Below are 16,002 nucleotides of genomic sequence, written 5' to 3'. Positions count from 1 at the left end.
ATTATGACCCAGCTGTTGAACTTTTGTAATCATTCAATCATGTACTTAGTGCCGGTTGCAAAAAAGCCGGATTATTTTCAATCCTGATAAATTCCAGTAGATCCATCTTTTTGAAATGGTCTTCTCTGATTTGGTTTACGTGAAATTAATCAGGATTAAAATCCAACCGGCTTTTGTGCAACCGGGCCTTTGTGAGGGAAGGAATTAAGTTACATGTTAATTTACATTCAAATTTTCATCCCTAAGCTTTTGGTTTCAAGCTAAGATTAAAGAAAGAAATCATATAATGGTAGTCAATAATCGAAGTGATTGAATAAACTCTATTCAGAATTATTCATATTAACATTAAAATGTCCACTTAAAAATTCCCACTTCAATATTTATGGTAGTAAAGTTTAGGACATGAGAAATCAGCCACATTAAATGTTAGACTAACTATTATGAATGGACTCTTATTTATATAAATGGACTTCCATGGAAGAAAGAATCAGTGGATTGGCTTCTTTTACACTTTTGAATAAGTGTAACAAAGAGTAAAGCTGCGTTTACACCAAAGTTATTAACAAAATGTAAACATTTGATGAACATATGTGTTAGTCAAGTTCCGTTCAATCTTATAGAATCCATAAGGATTAAGTTATCAACATTTTGTCAATAACTTCAGTGTAAACCAGCTTAAGCAATAGGCTATGCCAGAAATTCCAGAATAAGCAAGAGATTCATGGATACCAGAGTCGACCAATTCCAAATAAACTTGATTTGGAATTCTATTTTCAATTGCATCAAGCAAAAGCAAAAATAACATGTTCACTGCTAATTTTATTACTGTCAACGAGAAATATTAATTGTCAATGGATAAAGTCGAGGTTGACCCTTAAGCCCCGCCCAATATTCCACAAAATTCGCTGCTATTAGTCTACTATTCTACAGAGAACTTCCAACACATCAATTAATAATTCAAATGATTAGACTCAATAATTTTCATGCAAAGCCTAATTTCTTTATTTATTACCGATAGAGGGCAGATCATAAGATGCTCCTAGCAAATAGTAGGTCCGTGATACAAAAATTTGAGCTGAGTCTCATCTCTGAGATAACTTGAGAGGGAAAATTGATCATCCAAGTGGCAGCTTATTGAACCAGAAATTTCCATCGTTTGTTGAAAACTAAAGAGAGGAAGAGAGAAAATTAACAGCTGTGGTTATAACATTTAGCAATATAATTTGAAAACATTGCATGGTTCAATAAAAATATTCCCTGATGTCAAGATGAGTGCAAAAGTGCAACTGGGTGACACCATAAAGGCATCACTAACTTTTAATTGCTTTTTAATATATGCAGTTGAGTGTATATTTCAACAGAGTTGAATGTGTTGTTCAAACTGAGGTGATAGCAACGCAACTAATCATCACACTTACTGACAACGATTTTTGGGTAACTAAGTATTATAGAAATGTATTTGAATGAAACTTGGAACGGTCCTATATAATTATAATAATATTTTCATCGAGGGAGAGCACCTTTTCGGATACAAAATTCTATGACAGTGAAGAGACTATAATAATTTATTATTCAAGTTATATTCAGCAAGCAATTTTTGTTTGTATGATGGATTTCAAAAACGATTATAACGGCTTTGGTGGAATTCAGGTTATAAATATTTTACAAAAATAATCTGATCATTTAATTCCCGTAGCGAAGCACGTACGGGTACCCTGCTAGTTTTGATATAAAATTCTTACTCATTACAAGATCCCATAATCAATTCTGGGAAGTGATTATGCAAAAGAAAAACATATTTTCGCGATGTTTTTAATTTAACAAAAAAAATAAATTTTCTTTTCATCCCGTAACCCTGAAACTTTTTCAGCACAACTGGGATATCGGGAATGATATTCTACATCCAATTCTGTGGTTAAATTATAAATTTAAAAAAGTTGCAATTTCACACGATTTAGCAACGTTGTAATTTCTTCGGATGGTGGGCCAAGTCTCAACTCATTTTATATAAACTATAAAAGTAGAGAGTAGAAAGTAGAGTAGTCGAGATTTGAGTGGATATTTTTTTCCTTTCCAGTTAGTTTTGAAACATTGAAATTTAAAATTTTTAGTCTAGTCGAGTACTTGAAAGTGAAAAGAGAAAATAACCTCATTATTTTTTTCAAAACTTTATTCATAAAAATTTGGGAGAAAGTCAGTCTTGGGCTATGCCACTACCTCCGTAAACAAAACCGTAGTGTGCATTCATATGACGTCAGCATAGGTAGGGCTCCTATTCCAATAAAATTTCGTTGATTTCAGCTGATCTATATCAGCTAGTGTTTTTATTGGTGTAGGAGCCCTACCTTTGCAGACGTCACACGAATGCACTATGGCTTTCTTTACGGAGGTAGTGGCTATGCCCGTTGTGTTCTCCCAATCATTATTGTATAATATAATGATTTGTAATTGTCAATGAATGTAATAGATGAATACAATACAAGACTTCTCTGAAAGTGATGAAATTGAAGAAAATAATGTTATTACTTATGGATCATTTGATATGAAAGTTGAAGAAGCTTTTAAATTACAAGATGAAGTACGAGATATCATTTGCTTGTACTTGATAAGCCAGAATAATTTGATATTAAATATGCACTAAATTCGACTGATGGAAGAGAAAAGGGAGATGAAGACACTAAAAGAGATAAAAAAGGATTTGTAGTCTTTCCAGCTGCAAATATATTCAATGATCTTAAAGATGATATTAAACCCATAGAAATAGTAACTCCATGTATAATATTTCACTTATGCAGTGCTTTATCAATTGAAACTATTAAAATAGATGTAGACGAAATATTTATTTAATCTTTCAATTTAAACATTTATGGTGTTTTCAAAGCTATAATACTTAAATTATATATTTTGATTTTCTTTTAGAAATTCTGGATGATGTCTCTGAAAGAATGGATCGAGTAAATACTACTATACAGAGGGAAACAAGTCATATCAAAGTTATAACTCTGAAAGACAACACTTGCGGTAAGTACTATTTCGAGGATATAATGTAACAAATCAATTTTTCATTAATCTTAATTTTTTTAATAAGCTCTCAATCCATTAAAAAATTAAGATTTCTATACAAGAATGGATGTTTGCGCACAAAATCTATCCAAATGACTGACCATTCAATAATCAATGTAAACCATGTACCCAATCTAATCTCCCAAAAAGTCGAACATAATATTACTTTTGAGTCTGAGATGTTGGCTTGCAGACCTCTTATATCTTATGATAATAATTGCAGCTCAGTAACCAATTTCTAAAATCTTCTCCACCATGACCCATGAGGCTTCAAATTAATGTATTGCCTGAAATGTTTAGTACAATGCAATGATAAAATACATATTTTCACATATCCCTTCATCTCACCTTAGAATATATCTTCACATCACATTATAGATAATCTTAAAATACCGAATATTATATGCTGTAGGCCTACTTTCATGATCTACTTTACGTGCAAATATAAATCAGGTTTAGTCCAGGCGCTGGCTTACATTGAGCATACATGAGAGAGGCAGAGAATTTGACTTCGGATTATTGTTAGGGGGTCTTTAGTGTATATGGACGTCTATGTCGTCACGTCCCAGGGTGGTCGACAGATTGGTGGTGAGTTAGTTGTAAAAAAGAGGCGCTTATAAAATCGCCTGTTCTGCAGTTACTATTCATAGTACAGTTTTGAATTTTTTCTCAATATTATGTAAACATAACTAATTTTCAATGTGGTTCTCTACATCTTTGCGATAAATCGCATAGTTTTTCCATAAAAAATATCTCGAAAAATGTATTTTTTTATTATGGACTCAAATCAAATCAAACAAATTTATTCCTCTTTATAAATACACATTACAAAAAATTATAGAAAGCATTATAGGAAATTCTCTTCACATGGGCTATGATGCCTGTGTGCGAAGAAGAGTCCGAATCATTTACCGGTAATATATTCATTTTAATTCAGAGGAGGAAACAAGAGGAAAACTAACTAAAGAGAGAGAGAGAGAGAGAGAGAGAGAGAGAGAGAGAAAATGGAAGAAGGGAAGAGAAGGGGGAAGAAAGAGAGAGTAAAAGGGAGACAGATAGATAGAAAGAGAGAGATAGTAAGAAGAAAGTACAAAATAGAAAAGTTTTAATTTGGGTCGAGGATCATCCATCAGGGCCGCCAGGCAAGCACATGCCAGAGACGGACATAGCAAATTAAAAACAGGTTTTTATTTTCAAAAAACCTTCTAGAAATGGTAAACAGACCGCAATAACATCTCCGATGTTTCTCTACTCTGTTGGAACAGCCAAGAGAGCAACATTTTCTTGTACGCGGCATTACTGTATGTGTTAAAGATTGACAACTGAACAGGCATGTTGCAACACAAGCGATGAGCAATATAATAGGGGCATCGGGATGAGGCCAGACTCGTCAATCTAGGCATCCTTATGTTGCTAATGCTAGAGGCACGTGTGAAATGGTCATGACTTGATAAATTATATTTAAACTTTCCCTTCTTTTTTGCATATGCACAAGTAGTGCCTTGATAAAAAGCTGTCAAATATCCAAAACTTGAAACTCCATGAAAAGCTGATCAGTAGGATAACGTCTTGGATGGCCTGTCGCAGCCTTGATAACTGCCTTCTGCACAATCAGCAGCGGCTTCAAGACGTTCATAAAGGCACCTCCCCCCCATACAACAATACCACTGTGGAGCAGTGCCTGAACATAAGCAAAGTATGCCAATCTTATAATAGAAGGATCTAGCAGGGAGTTTAACTTTTTAAATAAATATATATTCTTTCTGAGCTTTTGCTTTAGGTGCGTTGTGTGCTTATCCCATCTTAGATTCTTATCAAAGTATACACCAAGGTATCTATACTCAGAGACCTGCTCCAGCTCCTGACAATTGCATGTAGTAAGATCCGGACATGTATGAATAATAATAGACAATCCATCCCTTATATTAACATTATGATTACTGAGTTGCAGAGGCATTACTTTTGTTTTGTTTGTATTTAAGGTCAAGGAGTTTTGATCAAACCATTTTTTCAGGGTGTTAAGGCCCTCATTAGCTCTCCTATAAGCACCATTCCATGTTTTGCCTTCAAACAGTACAGCTGCATCGTCTGCAAAAAGGAACATTTTTCCCCTGGATTCTACCTTCACTATAATATTATTTATATAAATAAGAAACAGAAGGGGACCGAGTGTGCTGCCCTGTACTACCCCGTAGTCTACAGTAGCCATGGAGCTTTCAATGTTCAACACTCGAACCACCCGTTTGCGGTTAGTGAGGTAATCTGTGAACCAATCCAGGGGAATGCCACGTACCCCGACATGCTCCAGCTTCTTGAACAGTGCTCTTCTAACAATGGAGTCAAACGCTTTCGCCAGATCAAGGAAAGCAGCGACCAGGCAGTTGCCCCGAGACAAACTATTGAAGGCAGATGTTGCGAAGTCAACACCGTTAACTTATTAACACCGACCCCCTCCCTGAATCCATACTGCTCTGAAGCTATAATTTCGTGAGCTTCAAGAAAGTTACTCAGCTATACCCTCACCACCCTTTCCAAGATTTTAGAGAAAACAGAAAGGAGTGATATAGGCCTGAAATTTGGGTATGCATTCTTATCTCCACCCTTGTGTATGGGAATGACAGTTGCTACTTTCAAGGCCCTTGGAAAAACGCCTTGTCTCATGCTATTATTGATTATGTGAGCTAAAGGTTTAGCAAAGTATTCAACATTATTCTTAACTAGGGACGCTGCAACACCATCAAATCCAGGGGCAGAGTCACCCTTCATGGAAAGGATTATTGAAGTAATTTCCGCCTCTGATACAGCTTGGAAAAAGAAAGTATTTGGAATGGAAAAATCTTCATCTGCTACAATCCTTTCACCACCCGAATTCAGAGCTGCAGCTCGATTATACCCTACCTTGGAGTAATAGTTATTGAAATTGTCTGTCACTTGCTTAATGCTATCCATATTATTGTAATTCTGGGTAAAAACTGAAATTGGAAAATCATTAGTTTTTTTTATCTTCCTGCCAGTTCATTTACTACTCTCCATAATGTTTTGGGGCTATTTGTATTCTCAGCTATAAGGTTACTATAGTATTGTTTTTTGATTGCATGGATTAAATTAGAAAGTCTGTTCCGGTAATTTTTATAATGTATTTTCAAGTCTGTGTTAAAGGGTTCATTCTTCAATCGTTTCCCCAATCTGTCTCTCTCACGTATTGAACGCACAAGAGCAGGAGTTATCCACGGTTTTATGACTCTTGTTCTACCAGTAGGATTAATTGGTGTGTATTTTGCTTAATTTAGATTTTTTTCAACTGTTTCCATAAAGTTATCAGAACTTATATTGGTATCATATTCATTGATTACAGTTTGCCATGTTTCATTTCTTATTTTGTTAGCAAAAATTCTAAAATTGATCTTGCGGAATGGAGAGATATTAAGCAGAGGAGCCGGGTCCCTGTTTCCCGGAGGGTACTGTAGGCCAATAACAGTTGCGTAATGATCAGTAATATGAGACGTGAGTATGGCTGCTCTAATGACAGGAGCTTCCATCGGTCTTACAAACGCATGATCGAGACAAGAACTAGTTGTAGGAGAGACCCTTGTGGGAGAATTGATACAGTTAACAAAACCGCTCTCAACCAAAAAATTAAGATACTCGTCGCGTTCATAAATTGTATTATTATCAATGAGGTCCAGGTTAATATCACCTGTCATTATATATATATATATATATATATATATATATATAGTGTTCTCCTCGAAAACCTCGTAGTAGTTTCTTAGACTGTGAAGGAAATCACCGAAGTTAGACCTAGGGCTCCGATAAACGGTTAGAAGTTTCACATTCTTTCTATTGAATTTTAACTTTACCTCCAGACAATTGGCACCGCCAATTTCAAGATCCCTACAATGAGTCATTATATCCTTCCTAATGTAAACTACAATTCAATCACTTCTATTAGAATAAACTGTTGTGCAGACAGCCTCATACCCATCTATTGGAATTAGGTTATTGTCATCCCTCAACCAAGCCTCCGTTAGCACTATCACATCTGGCTCATAATGGAATTCGCTTAGCATTAAAAGTGTCTCATCGAAGTTTCTATTGTACGATCGAATATTCATATGGAATATTTTCAGAAAGGGGGCAGGACAGTCATCGCGAAAAACGTTCTCCACCTCCAGCAGGCACCCACAGACTACCGACAGAAGATCCTCAACTCTAAATCATCTAAATCAAAGTTCATATGAGCAAAGAAGAAGAAGAAGAAAGAAGAAAGAAAGAGATATAATAAAGAGAGAAGGTAAAAAAACTTGCTTGGTTTTTGGAATGAAAAAAAACTCGCCGCCCGGGTCCACCGACCAGACGTGCCGTTAATAGTAATAATTATTGTGTATAATGAGTGAAGTGCATTAAATAAGGAATACCAAGACAGCATTTTAATCATGGGGGAGGACCGCGCCGCAGCGTAACAGTGCTACTTATCCCCCTCCCACTGCCGCATCTATGATCATAACCACCAAACTATATATATCATTGGATTCAGGAAGAAACGGCCTACAACGTTTATTGGGAACCTTTTCCTCTAAGTTGGCTAACGACTTGAATATTTGAGAAATAACAAATAGTCCATAATAAAAAAATATTTTTTTACGGAAAAACTATGCTGTTTATCGCAAAAATGTAGAGGACCACATTGAAAGCTAGTTATGTTTACATAATATTGAGAAAAAATTCAAAACTGTATTATGAATAGTAACTGCAGAACAGGCGATTTTATAAGCGCCTCTTTTTTACAACTTACCCCCCTCCCTCTCAATCTGTCGATCACCCTGGGACGTGACGTCATCGAGTTTCATATACACTAAAGACCCCCTAACGATAATCCGAAGTCGAATTCTCTGCCTCTCTCATGTATGCTCAATGTAAGCTAGCGCCTGGACTAGTTAGAAATTCATGGTCAGAAGTTATGGAATAAATTAATAATCTCATCTTATCTAATAGTATCTTATATTGATTAATCCATTTATATGGTTATCCAATTATATGAATGTATGCAGTTTGCAGACTATTATATGTATGATTATTTGAAATCATTGTTTATGTCTGTCTCAATCTGTGTTCGTTGAATAATTTTGATTTTGAATCAATTATCATTTTGTTTATGATTATGATTGAAAATGAATGTCTATTTTACTTGAATTCATAAAAATATTGTCTTCTCAATTTTCAGGCTACTGGATGGTTATAATAATACTCTTTATCGCCATTATTGTCGTTGGCCTAGTCTTATAATACTGTAAATTGGTAAATTAAATCTTCTATCCAGGGATGAATTCAAGACAATTAAGTATATGGTTAGATCGAATAATTTAGAGATAATTAAATATTACACTTGATATACAATTTAAATGAATCATTCCTATTCGGTGTTGATTGGCCCTTTCATAATCACCGACCATTCCAAGGTCAATAATCACCTTCCAAACCAAATAAGCTTTCTGACTTTTCAGTTGCTAAGTATCCCTGCTATATTTTACATTAATTGCTTTATAGGAAAATATTTACATTTTATTGCTTCTTTTTTAGTTAAAATGCCAAGTTTGTGTGCTAGAGATGTTTCATCTTGAAAATATTGATATATAAACTGTGATTCTATTGTAATGAGCTTGTGTTTTGGTATGGAAAAAGTATTTACCTATATTTGTAATATTCCATGTAATAAAATAATGATTTGTAACATATTTTAATTGGTGTAATTCATTCTTTCAAAAAAGGAGCGATCCTTTCCACCTTCAGTGAATTTTTGAATGACAACCAGGCAGCTCTTATTGATTCCAAAACAGTTTACTGGATTATGAATGCACTGAAGAACCAAAACTTACACCGCTTGTATTCAATTCAATTTATTTTTTATTCACGTATCATACAATTTTAACAACACAATTACAATTATAAAATGAATATTAGAACCCACATAGACTATTACGTCCGTGTGTGGGAGCAGTTCTTAAGATTAGTTGTGTTACAATAAAAAATATTGGGCTATAAGTATAAGATACATACGGGAAATGAAATAAAAATAGATTATATTTAATATATTTTTAGGATTATCTATATAAAAAAAATCAATTTGAATTTGAGAAGAAAGAAAAGATAGATCCATTGGAAGAAAATTAGACAATCGGCTTGTAATAATACCTATTTTTATAATTTATTAATAATTATTATTTTTATCACACCAGAACAGCCGGAATCGCTTTTTGCAAAATGTATTTGGTAAGAAAAACAGATTAAAATTTGAATTTCAAACATAAGGTGATTTGATTGAATTCTCTGCATCCTGCCATCCAACATACATTAACCATTCAGAAATTCTGTGCTTTAACACTATAGTGACGCGGCCCGCCCCAGCCTCAACTATTTCTGGAGGAAGGTTTCTATACAGCCATTGCGAAATGTATAATTAATTGTGCCTTTGCAAACTGATACTAATAGTAGGATTAAATAAACGTGACATTGTTTGGTTTCTGGTTAGATGACTGTCTTGAATCTCTCTGAAAAAAGTGTCCTTATTATTGAAAATGTAAATTACTAAAGTTTTTATGAAAATCTGCCTAACATTCATTACTGGAAATATATTGAATAGTAGATTGGTGGGAAAACGCTGGTTTTTTTGTAATATGATTTTAATTATCAACCTCTGGGCGACCGACAGAGGCTCCAAGACCGCCAATGACGCACCTCCCCACACCAGAATGCCATACTGCAGCAAAGACTGCACATACGCAAAGTACACTGTCCTGCAGCGATCCACAGTAAGCACTTGGCCCAGCCGTGAGAAGGCATAGATTAATTTTCTCAAACGGTTCTTCAGCCCTTGTACATGAGGAACCCAGATTAATTTACTATCCAGGATGACTCCTAAATATTTATAATGAGCAACCCGTTCAATTATGCCACAGCCGCAGGCCTCCGACTGAGGATCGTCACAGGTGTGCATCCTTAACACATAGCGATCACAGTCAATATCTTGTCGACCAATAAATGGAAGATGTTTGGTTTTTTCAATATTAACTGTAAGAGAGTTATGGTCAAACCAATTTCTAATTTTGGCAAGGTCATGGGATGCGTGCTTGTATGCCTCACCCCACGTGCAGCCCTCAGATACCAGAGCCGTATCATCCGCAAACAAGAACAGTTTCTCTTTAATTTTCAATTTGCTTATATTATTAATATAAATCAAGAACAATAGAGGGCACAATGTACTGCCCTGGACTACTCCGTACTCTAATGGTAATAGTTTGCTAAGCGATCCATTGATTGAGACAATTTGTGAGCGATTCCCTAGATAACTAGTGAACCACTCCAATTCTCTATTTCTCACTCCTATTGTTTCTAGTTTTTTGTAAAGCTTTGTCCTATCAATCGCATCAAAAGCTTTTGCTATATCTAAAAATGTAATCAAAACCTTCTTCTTATTTCCTAATTTTGTAGCTATCTCTTTGGTTACGTCAAACAAAGCATCTGAGGTGCTTTTGTTGGTAATGAATCCATATTGTTCATCTGCAATAATATTTTCCCTAACAAGGTATCTTGTGAGCTGAACTTTAACACATTTTTCTATTATTTTACTAACAACTGTAAGAAGAGAGATTGGCCTATAATTGCTTATTGTTGACTTTGGTCCTGCTTTGTAGATAGGGATAATTTTTGCTGTTTTTAATGATGTTGGAAATTTTCCTGTATTGATACTCAGGTTTATGATGTGCATTAAGGGTTGTTGTAATTCATTAAAATTATTTTTAATCATTTTATTAGGTATACTATCTAACCCGGGCGATGAGTTTCCCCTAATACTGTTTATAACACCATAAAGTTCTTCTGGACTGATCGGCTGTAGGTTGAATACAGACTGAGTAGCATGATCAGCATCATCCACCTCGGCAGGTCCTACTGGGTTCAGAACCTCCGTCAGTTGTTTTCCCACAGAGGAGAAATATTCGTTAAAAGAATCGCTTAAAGTTTCGAGCGCTGTGGCAGCCGAATCACAAGTTTTGTGCCCAAAAGCCCCGACTGGAAATACCTCCTTGCCAACTGGACGCCCTGAAATCTCATTGACAAGATCCAGAATTTTCTTGGATCGCCAGCTGCGGAATCTTTTTTCTTTTTATAAAAGTTAATTTTAGCATTTTTTATTAAAGAGTGAAGCGAGTTCCTATACCTAATATATCTTTGTTTTAGATCGAGATTAAAGGGTTGGGCCCGCACTTTTTTGCTAAGTTTATCGCGCATTCTAATAGATATTACTAATCCTGACGTAATCCATGGTTTTATCTTTTTATTCTTTGAAGTTATCGGGATACTGCTTGAATTAGACTCTAAAGTTGTTTTCAAGATACTGAGAAATGAATCTGTAGCTTTGTCAACATCATTTGTATTTAAAACTTCATCCCAGCACTGAAATTGCAAACAATGTTTAACTCTGCTCCAACATACTTTTGAATGAAATTGATTACTATTGTTATTGTTATTATTATTACAATTACTACTACCGGTATTATGAATTATGTTTAAGCAGATAGGATAGTGATCGGTAATTTCGGATTTTAAGATAAAAGATGATAATTTTGATTACATTTTACAAATTTATGAGGTCTATCAAGAGATGCGCTATTGAAGTATCAAGTTTCAAGACAAGACTTTACTAAGTTAGAAGCAAAACAATATACACTGAAAAAATAAATAAATGTGGGTATTTCCCAATTTGAAGTTTTTTTTTATAGATCTAAGCAATAAGATATCATACTTTCAGATAGTGATAGCCAATTCAAGTTGTTTTCATAGATTAAATTATTCCCTCACAACTAAAGTTAGTATGGTCGCCTACTTGAGTAGAACAATTTAAAAGACTGAAACATTTTTGCAATATGTTTTACTTTGATCTCTCCTTCAAAATTGTGAATGAACAAGATAAAATAAAATATACATGTTAATAATCATTTCAACAACCAAATCTGAATATCATTTAAAACTGTTCGTTAAAACTGATTAATGAAAATTAAAAACGAATATGCAATGAATCTTTCTTGGATTTCCACTTCATTAACTAATTGAGGGTTTCGGAAAAACATTTCATGATATAATATATGACATAAATAAAATAAGAATTAAGTTACCTCTGTTAGTATGCTTCTAAATTAAAACAAAAAAGTCTTCAACTTGAAGTTATTTAACGTTCTTAAACTCAAATAATAATTCAACTTGTCCTTAATCAACTATATTCATGAATCAAAATAGGCCTACTCGTATTTTATTATTATTATCAGTCTCCTATGCACAGTGGGTGAAGATAATTATTAAAAACTCACAGTTTGATCGATTTCGATACTTAAGAGCCTGATCCTGAAGCCATCGCCTTCGTGTTTGGTGTAGCCGCTACATCATCACTTGTCGCATCGGGAGCAGCGGGGTGTGACTCGGTATCGGCAGCTATCAATTGTTGCTGATTTTTGTCCAATAATTGTTGAAAGAACTCCACATGCTTTACTCGTTGTGGGTTCGTGGTCGGCGTCCGCTTGACCAGCACTCGTCCGTCGGCGACCCATGCAGCCGCCAGTTTGCCGCTCTTCACTTGACGCCTCGCCTCAAAGTAAATAACGTTGTTATTCGAGTTCTTTTATGTGTTCTTCAATTGTCTCAGAATAAATATATAAATCATCAATATATAACAGCATACAATTCATCATTGAACAAATTCGTGATTTCACGCTGAAAAGTGTTAGGACTTATTGCCAGGCCTTGTGGTAATTTCTTGAATTTGTATAATCCTAAAGGTGTGGTGAAAGCTGTTGAATGCTGTGACGCTTCAGCAATAGGCATAGAATAAAATGCAGAAGTTAAATCCAATGTAGTAAGGTATTTAGCTCCACTTGAAGATTCAAGTATGATTCCTGGGGTTGGTAACGGATATTTATCTTTCAAAATCTTGGAATTTAACTTTTTATAATTAATTCCATCCTTGGCGGTTTGTTTTTAATCCAAACTAAAAACGCCGGGGAAGCATACCCTGATCTACAACTTTCTATCACCTTAGATTTCAATAAACCATCAATATTATGTCTTGTAATTCGTTCCGTTCACTATTTGCGAATTTATAAGGAGAACTAAATATTGGACTATTATCTACTAACTGAATTGTAACTGCTGGCAACTTGGAAATTGGTATGTCATATTTATCTTTAGCAAAAATATCGTCAAAATCATCAACCATATTCCTAAATTCCTCTTGGACTGACTGAGCTAATTTATCATTTATAGCTAGCTACCTTACCAGTAATTTCATCAACCATTTTAATCATCCCATTGTCCTTGTCTTCCATGAACAATATTCCAATGCATACATTTCGTTTGAGAAAAATCGGTTTACAGCCATTATTTCAAATAATAAAAGAAAATCTTCCATCCATTTTTTTTGACCCCATCTCAATTAGCATGTGCATTGAATTAACTAAATTCTCATCTGGCACAAACTGTACTACATTTTTGTCAAACAAGCTATTCAGGTCTGTGAAGAAAACATCAATATTTTTTTGCGAATTGCCCATTAAAATAATATCGCCATGCAAAATAACAGCTTGCTGTAGCCGTGTGACCTAAATCCGCTCGCCTAAGTAGATTGCGTAACATCTCCTACAATAACATCGCCGATTGATTGTTGATCTAATAATTGAATCACTGAATATGACGAGTTTGTAATTTCTAGCACGCAACCATCCTTGCATAATTTTCTTGTACTAATAATATCTAGCTCCGAATTTCGCAATGAACAATTAAAATCACCTCCACTGTTCCATTTTTCATCAAATTGCACAGCAATAATATTTAGCTGTTTGCTTTATGGTTTAACAATCAATTGCGTATCATTTTTTAACTCAATAAAATTAAGATTTGCCATTACATTATCTCGAGAAAATGGCACAGTATAATCTTTATTTCTGTCAGACCAATCAATTTGTTGATTAAAAAAAATCTAAACACACTCCATAGTTTTTCATAAAGTCTGTTCCTAATAACAATTCAACCGACGCTGAATTGATAACAAAACATTCCCATGTAATATCAACATTTGAAATTCTAAATTCAACAGTAATTTTACCAATTATATCAATAGGTAACCCATTCGCAGCTATGAGATTCACTTTTTTACTATCTCTGGTCAATGTCCGACCTTGACAATGATCTAACAATGATCTGTTCAAGAGTGGAACTGAAGACCCACTATCGAAAAGAATATTAATTTTTTTATCACACAAAACTCCAGTGATTAATACTGGAGATTTACATATTCGTTCATTGGACGAATAAGAATGAATCGAGATTTCTTGATCCAAACTATCACTTCCTTTACATATTTTATCTTGTTGCAAAATAATATCTTTATGACTTTTCTCCAATACACTTTTTGAAACTTCCTTAAAAGTATCTTTTTCGTTACAATTTTTCAATGCTTCATCTTTTATAATAATATCTTTATGGGTTTCTTCCTTAATAGCTCTTCTTGATCTTTTTTGAAATTTTCCTCTCTTTCACATAGGCTATCATGCTTGAAAATAATATCCTCTTTGCTTTTCTCCTTAATACTTCTTGAGGTTTCATGCTCAGCACTAACACTTTTCCTCTTATCACCTATTTCATGCTTTTCCAAATTATCTTCATGAATTATTTCTACCTCAACACGATCACTCGAATTAATAAAAACTTTTTTGTCATTTGAAAATTTCGTGTTACAAATGTTATCCTTACGTTTCAAGGAAATTTCCTCTTTTTCAAAACTAGCTCGAGACACATTCCGATTGGTTGTGGGGTTGTGAGCATCCACAATAACAGAACCAAGAACCCCGTCTACTCGTTTTTTGACTCAATTACTTTCCCATTGAACTTACAGCTTTTGATAGAATGCCCTTTTACTTTGCAAATTTGACAATAACTGTCTTCTTTCTTTTGATTTTTCAAGTTGAATTGTCAATTGTCAATGGAATGGTTATTCATTTCACAAATTCCACACCACATTCTATTTTGTTGTCTTTGACCATTGTTTCCTCTACCTTTGGTCCCATATCTGTCTGCCATTCCATCAAACCTATTATTATTATTATTAATATTATTATTATTATTATCCCTTTTATAAGCACGCTCTTGCGGAAATATTTTCAAAGAAGGGGCACTTTAATGCAACCTTCCTTTCATCTTTATAACACTGTTTGACTATTTTATGAACTTGCGCACAATACGTGCAGTGTCAAGGAGGACAGATTTTTGCATTCTCTTCAGCACCTCGTCTACCAAGTCAATACTTCGACATATTTCCACAACCGACTTGAGTATCAGGCCATTGACTGTTATTACAATTGGAAGTACTCTCACTGTATTCAGCCCATACATTTCCTTCACCTCAAATGATAGCTCTTGGTATTTTCTGATTTTCTCGCCTCTGGTCTTCTGAGCATTCTCATCTGAAGGTACAGCAATATCAATTATATAAGCCCTCTTCTCCAGCTGATCCAATACCAGGATGTCAGGCTTGTTGTGTACTACCCGCCTGTCTGTAATCATTTGGACATCCAGTAGATCTTGACGTGATTGAACTCAACCAGAGGAGGAGGCTGATATTTATAGTAAGGGGGGACCTCTGCAATATTCCCAAACTTGATCTGCATCTCCAAGTGCACAATTTTTGCCACATTGTTATGACGCAACATATACTCTCTTGGGGCTCTTACATATACTCTCTTTATTATTATTATTATTATTATTATTATTATTATTATTATTATTATTATTATTATTATTATTGAATTACTTCTATCAAACCGCGGGTTTTCGCCAAACCTGGGATTTCTGTCAAATCGTTGAGTGTTGCCATTGTTATTTTGCCCATAAGTAGAC

At 34.5% G+C, this 16,002-nt stretch overlaps 2 protein-coding genes across 3 annotated transcripts in view; one reads left to right on the top strand and one right to left on the bottom strand.

The window, feature by feature from the left end:
• LOC111058022 (syntaxin-8-like) overlaps positions 1-9,366 on the top strand; it is a 59,978-nt gene extending 50,612 nt beyond the window's left edge. The window contains exons 6-7 of one of the 2 annotated variants that reach the window (XM_039428274.1): positions 2,920-3,021; positions 8,288-9,366. In XM_039428274.1, the coding sequence (XP_039284208.1) occupies positions 2,920-3,021; positions 8,288-8,349 (164 nt within the window). In that variant the 3' untranslated portion in view covers positions 8,350-9,366. Of the gene's footprint in view, positions 1-2,919; positions 3,022-7,193 lie in introns of both variants that reach the window. The other variant, XM_039428273.1, reaches the window with a different exon arrangement.
• Positions 9,367-15,321: 5,955 nt separating this feature from the next.
• On the bottom strand, positions 15,322-15,669 carry LOC120351611. Its single transcript, XM_039429472.1, has one exon. It carries the CDS (start codon positions 15,667-15,669, stop codon positions 15,322-15,324), a length of 348 nt encoding a protein of 115 aa, XP_039285406.1.
• Between the last annotated feature and the right edge of the window lie 333 nt (positions 15,670-16,002).

The sequence above is a fragment of the Nilaparvata lugens genome, chromosome 5 (genome assembly GCF_014356525.2).
Source record: "Nilaparvata lugens isolate BPH chromosome 5, ASM1435652v1, whole genome shotgun sequence".
Lineage (NCBI taxonomy): Eukaryota > Metazoa > Arthropoda > Insecta > Hemiptera > Delphacidae > Nilaparvata > Nilaparvata lugens.
The sequence above is the reverse complement of the archived record's forward strand: the minus strand, read 5'-3'. Positions and strand labels throughout refer to the sequence as shown.